The sequence below is a fragment of the Somniosus microcephalus genome, chromosome 6 (assembly GCF_052327205.1).
Source record: "Somniosus microcephalus isolate GS21.2 chromosome 6, FLI_Smic_1.0, whole genome shotgun sequence".
Taxonomy (NCBI): domain Eukaryota; kingdom Metazoa; phylum Chordata; class Chondrichthyes; order Squaliformes; family Somniosidae; genus Somniosus; species Somniosus microcephalus.
The window spans coordinates 132,417,008-132,436,882 of record NC_140992.1 but is presented as its reverse complement, the minus strand read 5'-3'; the positions used below and the strand labels follow the sequence as shown (position 1 = coordinate 132,436,882).

The following is a 19,875-nucleotide window of genomic DNA, read 5'->3' as shown; positions in this document are numbered from 1 at the left end:
TTGGCGGGCTGGGAATTGGGCGGGTTGGGAAGTGGGCGGGCTGGGAATTGGGCGGCTTGTGAATTGGGCGGGTTGGGAATTGGGCGGGTTGGGAATTGGGCGGGCCGGGAATTGGGCGGGCCGGGAATTTGGCGGGCCGGGTATTGGGCGGGTCGGTAATTGGGCGGGCCGGGAATTGGGCGAGCTGCGGATTGTGCGGGCTGGGAATTGGGCACGCTGTGAATTGGGCGGGCTGAGGATTGGGCTGGCTGTGAATTGGGCGAGTTGGGAATTGGGCCGGCTCGGAATTGGGCGGGCTGGGAATTGGGCGGGCTGGGAATTGGGCGAGCTGGGAATTGGGCGGGCTGTGGATTGGGCGGGCTGGGAATTGGGCAGGCTTCTGCTTGGGCGGGCTGGGAATTGGGTGAGCTGGGAATTGGGCGGGCTGCGGATTGGGCGAGCTGCGGATTGGGCGGGCTTCTGCTTGGGCGGGCTTCTGGTTGGGCGGGCTGTGGATTGGGCGAGCTGCGGATTGGGCGGGCCGAGAATCGGGCGGGCGTGAATCGGGCACGCTGTGAATTGGGCGGGCTGTGATTCGGGCGGGCTGTGAATTTGGCGGGCCGGGAATTTGGCGGGCCGAGAATTGGGCGGGCCGGGAATTGGGCAGGCCGGGAATTGGGCGGGCCATGATTTGGGTGGGCCGAGAATTGGGCGGGCCGCGAATTGGGCGCGCTGTGGATTGGGCGGGCCGAGAATTGGGCGGGCCGCGAGTTGGGTACGCTGGGGATTGGCCGGGCTGAGAATTGGCCGGGCTGGGAATAGGGCGGGCTGGAAATTGGGCGTGCTCGGAATTGGGCGGGCTGCGAATTGTGCGGGCCGGTAATTGGGCGGGCCATGAATTGGGCGGGCCGAGAATTGGACGTCCCGCGAGTTGGGCGGGCCGGGAATTGGGCGGGCCGTGAATTGGGCGGGCTGGGAATTGGGCGGGCCGGGAATTGGGTGTGCCGCGAGTTGGGCGGGCCGGGAATTGGGCGGGCCGTGAATTGGGTACGCTTTGGATTGGGCGGGCTGGGAATTGGGCGGGCTGGGGATTGGGCGGGCCGGGAATTGGGCGGGCCGGGAATTGGGCGGGCCGGGAATTGGGCGGGCCGCGAATTGGGCGGGCCGCGATTTGGGCGGGCCGGGAATTGGGCACGCTGTGCATTGGGCAGGCTGAGGATTGGGCGGTCTGTGAATTGGGCACGCTGTGAATTGGGCGGGCTGGGAATTGGGCACGCTGTGAATTGGCGGGCTGGGAATTGGGCGGGTTGGGAAGTGGGCGGGCTGGGAATTGGGCGGCTTGTGAATTGGGCGGGTTGGGAATTGGGCGGGTTGGGAATTGGGCGGGCCGGGAATTGGGCGGGCCGGGAATTTGGCGGGCCGGGTATTGGGCGGGTCGGGAATTGGGCGGGCCGGGAATTGGGCGGGCCGGGAATTGGGCGGGCCGTGATTTTGGCAGGCCGTGAATCGGGCGGGCTGTGAATTTGGCGGGCTGCGAATCGGGTAGGCCGGGAATCGGGCGGGCCGTGATTTGGGCGGGCCATGAATTGGGCGGGCCGAGAATTGGGTGTGCCGCGAGTTGGGCGGGCCGTGGATTGGGCGGGCCGGGAATTAGGCGGGCCGGGAATTGGGTACGCTTTGGATTGGGCGGGCTGGGAATTGGGCGGGCTGGGGATTGGGCGGGCTAGGGATTGGGCGCGCTGTGGATTGGGCGGGCTGGGAATAGGGCGGGCCGTGAATTGGGCGGGCAGTGAATTGGGAGGGCCGGGAATTGGGCGGGCCAGGAATTGGGCGGGCCGCGAATTGGGCGAGCCGCGGATTGGGCGGGCTGGGAATTGGGAGAGCTGTGCATTGGGCGGGCTGAGAATCGGGCGAGCTGCGGATTGGGCGGGCCGGGAATCGGGCGGGCCGGGAGTCGGGCGGGCCGTGATTTGGGTGGGCCGGGAATTGAGCGGGCCGGGAATTGGGCAGGCCGTGAATTGGGTACACTTTGGATTGGGCGGGCTGGGAATTGGGTGGTCTGAGGATTGGGCGGGCTGGGGATTGGGCGCACTGTGGATTGGGCAGGCTGGGAATTGGGCGGGCTGGGAATTGGGCGAGCTGCGGATTGGGCGGGTTGGGAATTGGGCACGCTGTGAATTGGGCGGGCTGGGAATTGGGCGGGTTGGGAATTGGGCGGGCCGGGAATTGGGCGGGCCAGGAATTGGGCGGGTCGGGAATTGTGTGGGAAGTGGATTGGGCGGGCTGGGAATTGGGCGGGCCGGGAATTGGGCGGGCCGGGACTTCGGCGGGCTGTGGATTGGGCGGGCTGGGAATTGGGCGGGCTGCGGATTGGGCACGGTGCGGATTGGGCCGGCTGCGGATTGGGCGGGCTGCGGATTGGGCGAGCTGCGGATTGGGCGGGCTTCTGATTGGGCGGGCTGTGAATTGGGCGGGCTGTGGATTGGGAGGGCTGTGGATTGGGCGGGCTGGGAATTGGGCAGGCTGTGGATTGGGCACGCTGTGGATTGGGAGGACTGGGAATTGGGTGGGCTGTGGATTGGACGGGCTGAGGATTGGGCGGGCAGCGAATTGGGCTGGCCGCGAATTGGGCGGGCCGCGATTTGGTCGGGCTGACGTCCGCACTCTGAGTAAAGCTGACCTGTCCCAGCTGTCGACCTGATTCCTCTTCTCTTCTCTACGCAGACCCCCAGCAAAAGAGTCGCTGAGCAAAGTGGTGTTTCCAAAGGCTCGTGTGAAGGATCGGATCTGGGTCTGTTCGAGGGAACCTCTGAGATTTCCGTTACTGAAGAAAGCCTGTGCGAGTCCAGAGATGGTGCTGTTGTCCTGCCAGGCTTTCATTGATATCCTTTCAGTCTGACACCGACACAGCTGCCCTCCTAACTCAAATGTATTTATTTGAGTTTGAACCATAAATTGCGAGGAACTACAGCCCAGCCTCTATAAACACAGGCTGATCTCCAGCCCAGCCTGTATAAACACAGGCTGATCTCCAGCCCAGCCTGTATAAACACAGGCTGATCTCCAGCCCAGGCTGTATAAACACAGGCTGATCTCCAGTCCAGCCTGTATAAACACAGGCTGATCTCCAGCCCAGCCTGTATAAACACAGGCTGATCTCCAGCCCAGCCTGTATAAACACAGGCTGATCTCCAGCCCAGCCTGTATAAACACAGGCTGATCTCCAGCCCAGCCTGTATAAACACAGGCTGATCTCCAGCCCAGGCTGTATGAACTGTAATAAACAGAAAGATAGAGACAGAAAACAATGTAGAACCAGTTTAAGGTCCTGCGTGCTCGCTCCCTGGATGGGACCAGCTAGTCTCGGAGGGGATCGGATCCTGCACCAGCTGAAGTCCTTCATCTCTCAGCTCTGCTTCCCAAGCGTCTTTCTCAATTCTTCCCAAGTTGGATGTTACAGTCTGACCTTCCTTACTCTAAAAAGTGCCAAGTTTCTACAGCCTCCCATTCCCAAGGCCCGCACTCCCCCAATGTTGGCTGTCGCGCTATCAACACTGAAAGAATCCCGTGCCAACACCGCACAGCTTTAACCTCCGACAGTAATCACATTGACGTATGTTATGATCACTGTCGATGGCTGACCCACCAGTGTTGGTCACCAGACTCCCTTACTGCAGTTAGTTACCCTTAAAATTAGAGTCAGTGAATATATTCAAGGCAGAGATAGACAGATATTTGAGCTACAGGGGAGTCAAGGGTTGTGGGGAACAGGCAGGAAAGTGGAGTTGAGGCAGAAGATCAGCAATGATCTTATTGAATGGTGGAGCAGGCTTGAGGGGCCGAATTGCCTACTCCTGCTCCTATTTCTTATGTTCTTATGAGCCAAGGCGGGTAGATGGAGTTAAGATACAGACCAGCAATGATCTAATTGAATAGCGGATCAGGCTCGAGGGGCTGAATGGCCTACGCCTGTTCCAGTAGTAGAGTTTAATGGCAGGAATGCTGCAGTTATCATTGAGGAGTTATACTCCGTGTAAGCCGAGCCGGGGGGAGGTGGGATTGTATTCAAAGCAGCCTGCAGGCTGAGACGGGGAGTTGGGCAGTTTCCTCAGCCCAACATGGGGTCAATCTCAGACAGACCAGATTAGCTAGGCCCGTTTGAAGACACAGAGAGCAGCAATGGTCTTCCCCAAGATCAAGCACATGAACTTTGTCTTGTTTGCCTGTTACTTGTTTCCATCTCTCCCATTTCCTTAACCAGCATCTCACCCATAATGAAGTACATGGGAGATTACCCAGGGAAGCTGGCCAAGTCTGGCAGTGAGCTGACCGATCAAATATTCTCTGGAGCTCTACAGGAGGAGTCACTACAGGACGAGATCTATTGTCAGATTGTGAAGCAGCTGACAGATAATTGTAACAGGTAACAGTCCAGCTCTCAGACCCTGAGGGTCAAACCCTTCAACTTCTCACTGGTCACGAGCAGTGCTTAGAATCGCCATCGGCTGCTCCATCACTGTGAGTGTGTCTCACTGAACTGGTGCACTGGACACCTACCCACCTCACTGTGCCTCAAATAGTGCATGTGTGGCCTGTGTGTGGAGGGGCAAGGCCAGTGTTATAAGCACGCCTTATACCGCAGTGTTTGACCGCAGTGTTTTGTAAAATGTAAAACAAATTTACAATCCATGTGCATCAATAACTGTCTATTTGGCATCAGTCACAGATAGGGTTGCCAAGGCCAACCCTCCAGGATTTAATACCAGGACATATCTATCCGAATCTTGCTATGTAACCAGGCCTATGTAACTTGAGTTTCCCTGTGTCCATTCGCATGTGCGTTTTGGCTGCTGCTCTGACCCCGAGCCCGTTCGAAATAGGAACTTCTATTTCCTCTTTTTTTTTCTCCCCTTTTTTTCTCTTTACCCCTCCTAGGCCACTCTCTCCTGTCATCATGCCTCCATTAATTTCTCCCATCTCGGGTACTTTGTCCTCCCAAATCCCAACCCCAATCCTTCAGCACTCCTCGACCTTCCTACTCTCCTGCCACCATCCCAGGCTTGACTCCCTCTTAGATAAGCCTACAGCTTCCCTCTGTGCCTCTCTTGGCCTCCTCCAAACGGCCCATCGAGGCACTTGTCGTTGCTGCCTTACGAGCAGCATCCGACTGCCCCATCCTACTCTCTCGCCAACCTTCCTGCCCAGCGCGCCCGCTGGGGACTAATCTTGCCAATCTCCTTCTTGTCCTACTCCCCTTTCCCAGCGCTGACCCTGTGGACTCTGCCAGCGGATCAGCTATCACCGCCCCTCTCTGCATCTCCCTCCAGAATGTCCATCACTTGTGAACAACGCCCTTGCCATCCATCAGTTTATTGTGGATGCTTCCATCGACATCATGGCCTTGACGGAAACCTGGCTGAGAGGTGATGACACCTTCCCCCTAAATGAAGCCTCCCTGCCTGGCTATACCTTCCACCACTTGACCTGCTCAGACCGCCGTGGTGGCGGTGTGGCTCTCATCACCAAATCACACCTTGGTCTGTCCTCCTACACCTCTGGCACCTTCTCTGCTTTTGAGCATCTCACTTGTTCCATCCCTCTCGCCTCTCATTTAAAATCCTCGTTCTCTACCACCCACCCAAGTATTATGCCAAGTTTATCACCGAGATATCTTCACTGCTTTCCTCCCTCAGCCTCTGCAGCGAGTGACTTCTCATCCTCGGTGATTTGAACTTCCATCTCAACTCATCATGCTCTCTCTCTCTGAGTTCACTGCCTTCCTGTCCTCCCTTAACCTCTCCCTCCATATAAACTCCCCTATCCATATTCACGGCCATCCCCTCGACCATGCCATCTTACGTGGCCTCTCTAATCCCATCGTGTCAATCACAGATAAGGCCATCTCTGATTACTTCCTTGTATCGCTCTCCACCTACATCCCACTTCCCCCTCCCAACCCCACTTTCTTCTGTGTCCGCCCCTGGAAAAAACTCTTCCCCCAAGTCACTTACAACTGCACTTTCAGATTCCCAACTGATTAGCCTTTGGCCCTCCATTCACCACAACATTTCTGCAGCTACCAATCTGCTCAATCACACCCTCACCTCTACCTTTGATGCCCCAGTCCCCATTAAAACTCTTACTCTCTCTCACCCTGATCATTCCCCGTGGTACGGCCCACATCTCTGCTCCCTTAAGTCCAAGGGACACAGACATGAATGTTTATGGCGGATAACTGGTTTAGCCATTCATCCCCAGATCTGGCTGGACCACATAAAGTACTATCGGGTCCTGCTCTCCTCTGCCAAAACTGCTCACTATTCCAGGATCATTCTGGAATGCAAAGATAAACCCCTGCCTTCTCTTCAACCGTCATCTTAAACCCCTCTCTCCTGCCTCCAGCTGGGTGGGACTGCCCTTGCCTGGTTCCATTATTATCTATCCAGTCGTAGCCAGAGAATCATCTGCAACGGCTTCTCTTCCTGCTCCCGCTCCGTTACCTCTGGAGTCCCCCAAGGATCTATCCTCGGTCCCCTCTTATTTCCCATCTACATGATGCCCCTCGGCGACATCATCCGAAAACACAACATCAGGCTCCACATGTACGCTGACGACACCCAGCTCTACCTCACTACCACCTCTCTCGACCCCTCCACTGTCCCTGATTTGTCACACTGCTTGTCCGACATCCAGTATTGGATGAGCAGAAATTTCTTCCAACGAAATATTGGGAAGACCATTGTCTTTGGTCCCCGCCACAAACTCCGTTGCCTAGCCACCAACACCATCCCTCTCCCCTGCAACTGTCTGAGGCTGAACCAGACATTTTGCAACTTTGGTATCGTATTTGACCCGAAGATGAGCATCCAAGCACATATCCTCTCCATCACCCAGACCGCCTATTTCCACCTCCGTAACATCGCCCAACACCACCCCTGCCTCAGCTCATGAAGCTGTTGAAACCCTCATCCATGCCTTTATTACCTCTAGACTTGACTATTCCAATGCCCTCCTGGCCGGCCTCCCATCTTCCACCCTACATAAACTTAAGCTCATCCAAAACTCTGCTGCCCGTATCTTAACTCGCATCAGTCCTGTTCACCCATCACCCCTGTGCTCGCTGAGCTACATTGGCTCCTGATCTGGCAACACCTCCACTTTAAAATTCTCATCCTTGTTTTCAAATCTTCCATGGCCTCGCCCCTCCATTCCATTGAGAAACAAAAACTCCACGGGAAAAGTGATCCAACCGTGGCTAACTAAAGAAGTTAAGGATAGCATTAGATTGAAAGAAGAAGCTTATAATGTTACAAAGAATAATAGTAAGCCTGAGGATTGGGAGAGTTTCAGAAACCAGCAAAGGTTGACCAAAAAATTGATAAAAAGGGAAAATATAGAATATGAGAGAAAACTAGCAAGAAGTATAAAAACAGATTGTAAGAGTTTCTACAAGTATGTAAAAAGGAAAAGAGTAGCAAAAGTAAACTTTGGTCCCTTAAGAGGCTGAGACAGGAGAAATTATTATGGGGAATAAGGAAATGGCAGAAACGTTAAACAAATATTTTGTATCTGTAGAAGACACAAAAAACATACCAAAAATGGTGGGGAACCAAGGGTCTAATGAGGGTGAGGAACTTAACGTAATTAATATAAGTAGTGAAAAAGCACTAGAGAAACTAATGGGACTAAAAGCCAACAAATCCACTGGACCTGATGACCTACATCCTAGGGTTCCAAAATTCCCTAGAATGGTCCCTGTGGATTGGAAGGTCGTAAATATAACACCTCTATTCAAGAAAGGAGGGAGAGAGAAAACGGGGAACTACAGGCCAGTTAGCCTGACATCAGTCGTCGGGAAAATGCTGGAATCCATTCTTAAGGAAGTGGTATCAAGTCACTTAGAAAATCATAACATGATCAGGCAGAGTCAACATGGTTTTATGAAAGGGAAATCATGTTTGACAAATTTATTAGAGTTTTTTGAGGATGTAACTAGCAGGGTAGATAAAGGGGAACCAGTGGATGTAGTATATTTGGATTTCCAAAGGCATTCGATAAGGTGCCACATAAAAGATTATTACACAAGATTAGGGCTCCTGGGGTTGGGTGTAATATAGTAGCACGGATAGAGGATTGGTTAACAGACAGAAAACAGAGAGTAGGGATAAACAGATCTTTTTCAGGTTGGCAGGCTGTAACTAGTGGGGTGCCGCAAGGATCAGTGTTGGGGCCTCAGCTATTTACAATCTATATTAATGACCTAGATGAAAGGACCGAGTGTAATGTATCCAAGTTTGCTGATGATACAAAGCTAGGTGAGACAGTAAGCTGTGAGGAGAACACAAAGGGGTAGATTTTCCTGGAGCCGTCAGGCGGGGTTTCAGGCGTGTGGGGGAGGAAAATCCCGATTTCGGGGGTCCCGACACCATCCCGCCCAAAACCCACCTCCACGTAAGTTTCAGGGGAGGCGGGTACCCGCCCCACACTGGGACCCGCCGACCCGAGGCGGGAAGGGATTAGTGCCAATTAACTGCCTGTTAACAGGTAGTTAACAGGCAGTTTTTAGCCTCATCCCTATTTTGAGGGGTGTCATGTGGGATTCCCGACGGCTCCAAACCACGCCAGGTTAGAGGAGTCGGGCCGTCGGGTTGAAGGACTTGGAGGGGTCGCGATGTCAGTGTTCAGGTGAGTGATGGGTGCATGAGTGCAAAAGTAAGTGTGTTTGGTGTGTCTAAAGTGTGTAAAGAAGTTTAAATTACCTGTACTTACCTTAACAGCCTTTCTTCCTCTAGGTTTCGGGAGTCCATCACTCAGCAGGCACTGAAAGCAAAATGGCTGCGAGCTGTCAAAAGTGACAGCCTTCAGCTTTCATTGCCGGTGACAGTTCTAACTGAGTCTGTGTAGAAGGACTCAGGTTAGAAGTCAGACTGTCAGTGTTTGACAGCTTCAAACAGCTGTGAAACACTTGTAGTGTATGTGCCTTTAAGAGCCCCCTGTGTACTGTAATGCCGGTAATGGCCACTCGGGCTATATAAGCCTGTATATTGTGTTGCATCAGTTAGTTCACCTCCAGACTTTGTTCAGTAAACACCTGTGAAACCAACTCCTGCCTTCAGTGTCTCTATTAACACACGGACACAACAACACTGATATTTCATCTGCCAAGACCTCTTGACAGATGAAATTTCAGTCTGTGACATCACCTGTTGCTGGGTGGCCCTTAATTGGCCTGCTGAGCCCGCTGGGCAGGCTCAACAAGGTCAATCAAGGGAAAATCACGTGGATTGGCCGGACGTCGATGTAGGCGGGACTAAAATCCGAAAGTTGCAGTCCCGCCTCCTTCCCGACAGCTTTAGGAAAATCGACCCCAAAGAGTCTGCAAAGGGATATAGATAGACTAAGTGAGTGGGCAGTAAGGTGGCAGATGGAGTATAATGTAGGGAAATGAAAGGTTATTCACTTTGGTAGGAAGAATGGAAAAACAGAATAAATTTTAAATGGTGAGAATCTTTCAAATGTCGGTGTTCAGAGAGATTTGGGTGTCCTTGTGCAAGAAACACAGAAAGCTGGTACAGCAAGCAATAAGGAAGGCAAATGACATGGTTGGCCTTTATTGTAAGGGGGTTGGGGTATAAGAGTAAGGAAGTCTTGCTACAATTGTACAGGGGCCTTGGTGAGACCACACCTGGAGTACTGTGCACAGTTTTGGTCTCCTTATCTAAGGAAGGATATACTTGCCTTGGAGGCGGTGCAACGAAGGTTCACTAGATTGATTCCTGGGATGAGAGGGCTGTCCTATGATGAGAGATTGTGTAGAATGGGCCTATACTCTCTGGAGTTTAGAAGAATGAGAGGTGATCTCATTGAAACATACAAGATTCTGAAGGGGATTGACAGGGTTGATGCTGAGAGGTTGTTTCCCTTGGCTGGAGTGTCTAGAACTAGGGGGCATAGTCTCAGGATAAGGGATAGGCCATTTCAGACTGAGATGAGGAAGAAGTTCTTCACTCAGGGTTGTGAATCTTTGGAATTCTCTGCCCCGGAGGGCCATGGATGCTGAGTCTTTGAGTATATTCAAGGCTGAGATAGATAGATTTTTGGACTCTAGGGGAATCAAGGGATATGGCGATCGGGCGGGAAAGTGTTGAGGTCGATGATCAGCCATGATCTTGTTGAATGGCGGAGCAGGCTCGAGGGGCCGTATGGCCTACTCCTGCTCTTACTTCTTATGTTGTTCTTATGTTCTCCCTATCACTGTAACCTCCTCCAGCCCTATAACCCCCCGAGATCTCTGCGCTCCTCTAATTCTGCCCTCTTGAGCATCCCCAATTTTAATTGCGCCACCATTGGTGGCCGTGCCTTCAGCTGCCTAGGCCCTAAGCTCTGGAATTCCCTCCCTAAACCTCTCCGCCTCTCTATCTCCCTTTCCTTCTTTAAGATGCTGCTTAAAACGTATCTCATTGACCTGTCCAAATATCTCCTTATGTGGCTCGGTGTCAAATTTTGCTTGATAACTCTCCTGTGAAGCACCTTTGAATGTTTTCTTACATTAAACGGACTATATAAATGCATGTGGTTGGTTGGCTGGTTGTTGATTGTTCTGGAGTCTCCAAGAATGAAAGATCAATCTCCTGGACACTGCTGTGAGCAACCCCGGAGAAAATTCATAGAGAGAATAAAAAATATTGAGATGGAAATAAAAGGCTGTTTGACTGACAGGGAAGAATCATCCGATTGGGTAATGAAGAGTCTGTTCGCTTTCCAGTTGGTGACCCCATACTCACAGCGGGGACCCTTCTCGAAGGGAGAGTGGGTCAAAGAGTCAGTGTTACAGCACCTCTCCGCCCTCATCTCTACCACTGAGGGCAAGCACCAATAACATAGGAGCACTGTTCCCTCCAAATACTGGGATTCCCCACCTAACAGCACCATGGGAGCACTTTCACCACATGGACTGCAGCGGTTCAAGGTGAAAGCCCACCACCTTCTCGAGAGCAACTTGGGATGGGCAATAAATGCCGGCCTGGCAAACGTGAAATTGAAAAAACAGTCAGGTAATTTTGGGCTGTGATCAGAAAGAAAGCTGCCGGATTGTTGTCAAAAGCTAACTGGTGGACCGATGTACTGATGAGGGCACCTTTTCCTTCTGACTCCCAGGTACAGTGTGGAAAATGGCTGGCAGCTCCTCTGGCTTTGCACTGGGCTCTTCTCTCCCAGCAATGTGCTGCTGCCTCACGTGAAGAGGTTCCTCGCGACCCAACCAAAAGAGAGGCTGGCAGTGGACTGCATTCATAGATTAAACAAGGTTAAAAGGTACAGTAACTGAGGGTTTATAGTGACTGCATTCATAGATTAAACAAGGTTAAAAGGTACAGTAACTGAGGGTTTATAGTGACTGCATTCATAGATTAAACAAGGTTAAAAGGTACAGTAACTAAGGGTTTATAGTGACTGTATTCAGGGATTAAACATGATTAAAAAGTACAGTAACTGAGGCTTTATATTGACTGCATTCAGGGATTAAACATGATTAAAGTTACAGTAACTGAGGGTTTATATTGACTGCATTCAGGGATTAAACATGATTAAAAGGTACAGTAACAGAGTTTATATTGACTGCATTCAGGGATTAAACTTGATTAAAGTTACAGTAACTGAGGCTTTATATTGACTGCATTCAGGGATTAAACATGATTAAAGTTACAGTAACTGAGGGTTTATATTGACTGCATTCAGGGATTAAACTTGATTAAAAGGTACAGTAACTGAGGGTTTATAGTGACTGCATTCAGGGATTAAACAAGGTTAAAAGTTACAGTAACTAAGGGTTTATATTGACTGCATTCAGGGATTAAACATGATTAAAAAGTACAGTAACTGAGGCTTTATATTGACTGCATTCAGGGATTAAACATGATTAAAGTTACAGTAACTGAGGGTTTATATTGACTGCATTCAGGGATTAAACTTGATTAAAAGGTACAGTAACTGAGGGTTTATAGTGACTGCATTCAGGGATTAAACATGATTAAAAAGTACAGTAACTGAGGGTTTATAGTGACTGCATTCAGGGATTAAACATGATTAAAAGGTACAGTAACAGTTTATATTGACTGCATTCAGGGATTAAACATGATTAAAAGGTACAGTAACTGAGGGTTTATAGTGACTGCATTCAGGGATTAAACATGATTAAAAAGTACAGTAACTGAGGCTTTATATTGACTGCATTCAGGGATTAAACAGGATTAAAAGGTACAGTAACAGAGTTTATATTGACTGCATTCAGGGATTAAACATGATTAAAAGGTACAGTAACAGAGTTTATATTGACTGCATTCATAGATTAAACCAGGTTAAAAGGTACAGTAACTGAGGGTTTATAGTGACTGCATTCATAGATTAAACAAGGTTAAAAGGTACAGTAACTGAGGGTTTATAGTGACTGCGTTCAGGGATTAAACAAGGTTAAAAGGTACAGTAACTGAGGGTTTATAGTGACTGCGTTCAGGGATTAAACAAGGTTAAAAGGTACAGTAACTGAGGGTTTATAGTGACTGCATTCAGGGAATAAACAAGGTTAAAAGTTACAGTAACTGAGGGTTTATATTGACTGCATTCAGGGATTAAACATGATTAAAAAGTACAGTAACTGAGGCTTTATATTGACTGCATTCAGGGATTAAACAAGGTTAAAAGGTACAGTAACTGAGGGTTTATAGTGACTGCATTCAGGGATTAAACATGATTAAAAGGTACAGTAAGAGTTTATATTGACTGCATTCAGAGATTAAACTAGGTTAAAAGGTACAGTAACTGAGGGTTTATATTGACTGCATTCAGGGATTAAACATGATTAAAAAGTACAGTAACTGAGGCTTTATATTGACTGCATTCAGGGATTAAACATGATTAAAGTTACAGTAACTGAGGGTTTATATTGACTGCATTCAGGGATTAAACTTGATTAAAAGGTACAGTAACTGAGGGTTTATAGTGACTGCATTTAGGGATTAAACATGATTAAAAGGTACAGTAACTGAGGGTTTATATTGACTGCATTCAGGGATTAAACAGGATTAAAAGGTACAGTAACTGAGGGTTTATATTGACTGCATTCAGGGATTAAACAGGATTAAAAGATACAGTAACAGTTTATATTGACTGCATTCAGGGATTAAACATGATTAAAAGGTACAGTAACAGGGTTTATATTGACTGCATTCAGGGATTAAACATGATTAAAAGGTACAGTAACTGAGGGTTTATAGTGACTGCATTCAGGGATTAAACTTGATTAAAAGGTACAGTAACTGAGGGTTTATAGTGACTGCATTTAGGGATTAAACATGATTAAAAGGTACAGTAACTGAGGGTTTATATTGACTGCATTCAGGGATTAAACAGGATTAAAAGGTACAGTAACAGTTTATATTGACTGCATTCAGGGATTAAACAGGATTAAAAGGTACAGTAACAGTTTATATTGACTGCATTCAGAGATTAAACATGATTAAAAGGTACAGTAACTGAGGGTTTATATTGACTGCATTCAGGGATTAAACAGGATTAAAAGGTACAGTAACAGTTTATATTGACTGCATTCAGGGATTAAACAGGATTAAAAGGTACAGTAACAGTTTATATTGACTGCATTCAGGGATTAAACATGATTAAAAGTTACAGTAACAGAGGGTTTATAGTGACTGCATTCAGGGATTAAACATGATTAAAAAGTACAGTAACTGAGGCTTTATATTGACTGCATTCAGGGATTAAACATGATTAAAAGGTACAGTAACTGAGGCTTTATATTGACTGCATTCAGGGATTAAACATGATTAAAAGGTACAGTAACAGGGTTTATATTGACTGCATTCATAGATTAAACAGGATTAAAAGTTACAGTAACAGTTTATATTGACTGCATTCAGGGATTAAACATGATTAAAAGTTACAGTAACAGAGTTTATATTGACTGCATTCAGGGATTAAACAAGGTTAAAAGGTACAGTAACTGAGGGTTTATATTGACTGCATTCAGGGATTAAACAGGATTAAAAGGTACAGTAACTGAGGGTTTATACTGACTGCATTCAGAGGCGTTAATGAAATTCAGTTGCTTTCTGGTGTTGAATGTAAGAAAATGGATTCCTGGGATTAATTTTCCGATCAGCACAGTTCACACTTGAGCGCTTCACCTTTATTTTAACCAGTTTAATGCTTGCGTTATAATGGTGCAGGCAGGAATGTGGTAAGACTGGGTTAAATATTTGCACCAACTGGACTGATCGGAAGATCCACTCCTGTCAACGTTACGTCCCAGTTGGGCAGTATTCGGGGCAATTTGTATTTCTGGACAGGATGGAAAATCTTTTACATCCCAAGTATGAATCAGCACTTGAGCTGGTGGATCAGATTAAAATTTCAGCCGTACTATATTTTCCACATAGTCACTGGGTGTGTACATTGAGCTGTCACTCACATTCGGACCAGGATTGCGTTCTACCCCTGCCATGGGAACGACAGCTGTAAGAACAATGTGTCCCTGGAGTCGTCATAGATACGAGGCAAATAGGAACCTGGGGAGTGAGTTAGGCTGCTGCCTTTTGGAAATTGCTGCACTCCCACTTGGGCATTAAGGAATTTGCTGAACTGTAGCTGTATGAAGGTCATTATTACCCACAAGTTGGAACATCACTCCCCAGAGGTTTCAGAGTTAGTGAAGTGACTGAATTCAGAGATGAGTTAGTTAAAGTTACAGTGTTAGAATATGAAGAGAGCTGTGTGTGTGCATCACCTACTTGTCTGTCTATGTACATGTGTGAGCATATATGTGTGTGTGTGTGTGTGTGTGTACGTGTGTGTCTATATACATGTACCAGTGTGTGTGTGCACATACATATATTATTATGTGTACATATATTTGTTCACCCTTGGAATTACTGCTTCAACATAGCAGTTAAGATGCTGCATCAATCCCACGTGAGTCAGGATGTGTGGAGTGTACTGTGTATAAAGTGAGCCATGAATCACTGACCCTGCAGCCGTTGTTTTCATTGACAGATGTGGAGCTCGGAAGAATCTCCCACACATGCTGGAGGTAGAGGCCATCCAATGCTTGAGCACCAAGATCCTGCATAAAATCTACTTCCCCAATGACACAGATGAGGTGAGTGCGATCCCACGGCTCCCACTGTTAGAGTCATGCTGACATTCATTCTGCCTCCCTCATTCCCATTTCCTTTCTATCTCAACAGGTATTTGAGATTTTCACCAGCACCAAAGCAAAGGATCTCTGTGAAAGCATCACCAAGCATTTAAAGCTCAGCTCTGCCGAAGGCCTCAGCCTCTTTGTACAGGTAGAAGACAAGGTAAGAGAGAGTCACACCATTTGTTACTATGCCTCTTAGCAACAGGGTGTCTAAAATTAATATGATCGAAATCTCCAACACTCGAGTCACCTGTGAGCGATTGATTCCCTCCACCTGTGAGCGATTGATTTCTTCCACCTGTGCGTGATTGATTATCTCCACCTGTGCGCGATTGATTATCTCCACCTGTGAGCGATTGATTATCTCCACCTGTGACCATTGATTCCCTCCACCTGTGAGCGATTGATTAGCTCCACCTGTGAGCGATTGATTATCTCCACCTGTGAGCGATTGATTATCTCCACCTGTGCGCGATTGATTATCTCCACCTGTGCGCGATTGATTATCTCCACCTGTGCGCGATTGATTATCTCCACCTGTGCGCGATTGATTATCTCCACCTGTGCGCGATTGATTATCTCCACCTGTGAGCGATTGATTATCTCCACCTGTGAGTGATTGATTATCTCCACCTGTGAGTGATTGATTATCTCCACCTGTGACCATTGATTCCCTCCACCTGTGAGCGATTGATTAGCTCCACCTGTGAGCGATTGATTAGCTCCACCTGTGAGCGATTGATTAGCTCCACCTGTGAGTGATTGATTAGCTCCACCTGTGAGCGATTGATTAGCTCCACCTGTGACCATTGATTCCCTCCACCTGTGAGCGATTGATTATCTCCACCTGTGAGCGATTGATTAGCTCCACCTGTGAGCGATTGATTATCTCCACCTGTGAGCGATTGATTCCCTCCACCTGTGACCATTGATACCCTCCACCTGTGAGCGATTGATTATCTCCATCTGTGAGCGATTGATTATCTCCACCTGTGAGCGATTGATTCCCTCCACCTGTAACGGTGAGTGGTCAGGAGAGCTTCGCAGATTCTCTGTTTCAGTAGCGCAGGAGGTTGTGCTTGGGTTTGTGCAGCTCTGCAAACTCCCTCAAATTTCTGTCCCTTTTGCTTTTAGGTGATCAGCTTTCCTGAAGGAGATTTCTTCTTTGATTATGTGAGACACGTGACTGACTGGGTGAAGAAAGAGAAGCCAGTGAAAGATGGTAAGTGTCTCACTGAACTTACCCCGAGGTTTATAAAGATGACATCTGCTTCCCTCTGTAGTAATACTATGCTTTGCTCACATTTTGTAGGCCGGTCAGTCTCTGTGGCGTACAAGGTGCTGTTCATGAGGAAGCTGTGGCTCAACGTGTATCCCGGCAGAGACCTCAAAGCAGATGTAGTGTTCCATTACCCACAGGTGAGTGACTGACCCTGCCCGCAGGTGAGTGACTGACCCTGTCTGCAGGTGAGAGACTGACCCTGTCCGCAGGTGAGGGACTGACTCTGTCCGCAGGTGAGTGACTGACCCTGTCCGCAGGTGAGTGACTGACCCTGTCCGCAGGTGAGTGACTGACCCTGTCCGCAGGTGAGTGACTGACCCTGTCCGCAGGTGAGTGACGGACCCTGTCCGCAGGTGAGTGACGGACCCTGTCCGCAGGTGAGAGACTGATCCTGTCCGCAGGTGAATGACTGACCCTGTCCGCAGGAGAGAGGCTGACCCTGTCCGCAGGTGAGAGACTGACCCTGTCCGCAGGTGAGAGACTGACCCTGTCCGCAGGTGAGAGACGGACCCTGTCCGCAGATGAGAGACGGACCCTGTCCGCAGGTGAGAGACTGACCCTGTCCGCAGGTGAGAGACTGACCCTGTCCGCAGGTGAGAGACTGACCCTGTCCGCAGGTGAGAGACTGACCCTGTCCGCAGGTGAGAGACTGACCCTGTCTGCAGGTGAGTGACTGACCCTGTCCGCAGGTGAGTGACTGACCCTGTCCGCAGGTGAGTGACTGACCCTGTCCGCAGGTGAGAGACTGACCCTGTCCGCAGGTGAGAGACTGACCCTGTCCGCAGGTGAGAGACTGACCCTGTCCGCAGGTGAGAGACTGACCCTGTCCGCAGGTGAGAGACGGACCCTGTCCGCAGGTGAGAGACTGACCCTGTCCGCTGGTGAGAGACTGACCCTGTCCGCAGGTGAGGGACTGACCCTGTCCGCAGGTGAGGGACTGACCCTGTCCGCAGGTGAGGGACTGACCCTGTCCGCTGGTGAGAGACTGACCCTGTCCGCTGGTGAGAGACTGACCCTGTCCGCAGGTGAGAGACTGACCCTGTCCGCAGGTGAGAGACTGACCCTGTCCGCAGGTGAGAGACTGACCCTGTCCGCAGGTGAGAGACTGACCCTGTCCGCAGGTGAGAGACTGACCCTGTCCGCTGGTGAGAGACTGACCCTGTCCGCTGGTGAGAGACTGACCCTGTCCGCTGGTGAGAGACTGACCCTGTCCGCAGGTGAGAGACTGCCCCTGTCCGCAGGTGAATGACTGACCCTGTCCGCAGGTGAGAGACTGACCCTGTCCGCAGGTGAGTGACGGACCCTGTCCATTTGCATGGCAGCCAATTTTCACAGCAAATCACCAGATAATCTGTTTTATTGATGTTGGTTGGGCAATAAATATTGGCCAAGACACCGGGAGAACTCACCTGCGTTTCTTCAAATAGTGCCATAGGATCTTTTACGTCCGCTTGAGAGGGTAGACAGGGTCTCGGTTTAACATCTCATCCAAAAGACGGCACCTCAGCCAGTGCAGCAATCCATGAACCTTTGATTCAGTGTTACCACTGAGCCACCTGTAGCCAAGGCTTTGGTCAATTTTAGCAACACAGGTTGAGGAACATTCCTGGCCTACATGGCTCAGTATGACATGGGGACGGTACATTTGCCCATTACGTCACTGGGCCATCTACACAGCAGACATGCTAAGTGACCAGCATTCCCTCTGGACTCTGGATATGGAGATGATGCTGAAGTTAGCAATGGACTCATGAGGGAGGCTGTTGCGAGGATAGAGGAGGAACCGGACCATTTGATTAGATACCCATGTTGCTGATTCTGAGTGAAACGTATCTTCTCTGATGACTTCATAAGTAAAGGTAGCTCCAAGTGTGGTACTGGCCACACCGACCAGAAAGTCCCAGCTTCAATCCTTGGTCTATACTGAGTTAATTGATCTGTACAGGGGCAGCAGGCAGAGTGTTATAACTGGCCATTGCATCTCTGTGCTAAGGGGGCAGAAACATTGCCAGGGTTCCTGCTCAGGATCACTATTCAATGACCTATGCTGGAAAGTGTGCCAGTGGAGACTTTGAATAGCAACAGGCTTGGCCACGATGCCTCTGATGGTCAAATTGCCTTTTGGCACTCATCGTCGAGGCATGAAGAATGGCCGCCTGGCTGAATGGGTTGCTGTGACCCACGGACTATATCTCAACCTGAGTCAGGACCTTAAGAAGAGAAGGAGAGAGAATTGGCCGAGTGTCAACAATGTTCCATAAAGAAGAATTGTGGAGGAGTCCTTTTGTTCTCACTGGTAATCAAACACCAGCCGATTGTTTAGGTAGCACCAGATATTTTCTGATCTTCTCTTCTCGATCCCAAGGAGCTACCAAAGTATTTGCGAGGTTACCATCAGTGCACGAAGGAAGATGCCATTCAGATTGCTGCATTCCTTTACAAAGTGAAGTTCAACGATGACAAGACCCAGTTTGTCAATATTCCCAAAATGCTGAAAGATCTGGTTCCAATGGACATGGTTCGGATGATGTCTTCTGAGGAATGGAAGAAGGTAATTAAGAGTGATCTGTCTACTTGTTGCTTTTAGAGGTTAACCAGGGGATCATTAAACCTATTGGAGGGCAGAACCTACTACTTCAAGAGGAAGGGGCAAATTCGGATGCAAGTGTGTCAATTACTAGTGGCATGGAAACAGTAAGTTGGGAAAAGCTTCATTACCTTACTGTACTAACGCAGTGCTACCATTACAGGAAAAAGATTTCCCATTGTCTAACCCACTGTCTCATCTCAAACCACCTTTGATCAATTGGGAGGGTTTTACATCGCTGTTACTTAGCTCTGATCCCAGCCTCATTCAGACCATCACACCCTGGCCTTTTGCTTCTACACCCAAAATCGTTAAAAATGGAAGTTAGACCCTGCCAATCTCTCATCTATTAAGCAGGGTCCTGTTAAGGTAACTAGATGGGGAAGGACTGCTGTTCAACCAACAGCAGTCCTTCCCCATCTAGTTACCTTAACAGGTAACTGTTGTTGCCCCGGCCGCGAACTTCCCTTGTGCCTCCTGACCTGTCGCCGGACGATATGTCCGACAGGGTCAGGGGGCGTTTTGCAGTGGCGGCGGCGCTAGTAAAAGGGGTAGGTGTCGGGTGGCCATTTTTTTGGGCCGACTGCCAGCACCTGCCCACTTCCCCTTTTTTTTCCTCAGGGTGCTGACCACGATCGCTCAGCTTGACACTCTTGAGCTTCCAGTAGCGCCCCACCTCCTGCTTAGGGCGCTACTACTGAATTTCCGGTGGAGAGGCATTAACTTTTTCGGGGCGTTAAAATTAGCACCCCGGCGGCACCAGCCATTTTTTCCCCTAAGGATTTAACAGCCATGCGAGCATTGCAAGAGTGC

General features: G+C 49.2%; 1 protein-coding gene across 1 annotated transcript in view; it reads left to right on the top strand.

Annotated features, from left to right (window-relative positions):
* The window catches only part of LOC147116084 (unconventional myosin-VIIa-like), a 507,950-nt gene that overhangs the window by 430,519 nt on the left and 57,556 nt on the right, over positions 1–19,875 (top strand). Inside the window, exons 36-43 of the mRNA XM_085992002.1 lie at positions 2,704–2,861; positions 4,249–4,402; positions 11,137–11,292; positions 15,046–15,151; positions 15,240–15,353; positions 16,328–16,415; positions 16,506–16,612; positions 18,841–19,026. Of these exons, the coding sequence (XP_085848128.1) occupies positions 2,704–2,861; positions 4,249–4,402; positions 11,137–11,292; positions 15,046–15,151; positions 15,240–15,353; positions 16,328–16,415; positions 16,506–16,612; positions 18,841–19,026 (1,069 nt within the window). The remainder of the gene's footprint in view (positions 1–2,703; positions 2,862–4,248; positions 4,403–11,136; positions 11,293–15,045; positions 15,152–15,239; positions 15,354–16,327; positions 16,416–16,505; positions 16,613–18,840; positions 19,027–19,875) is intronic.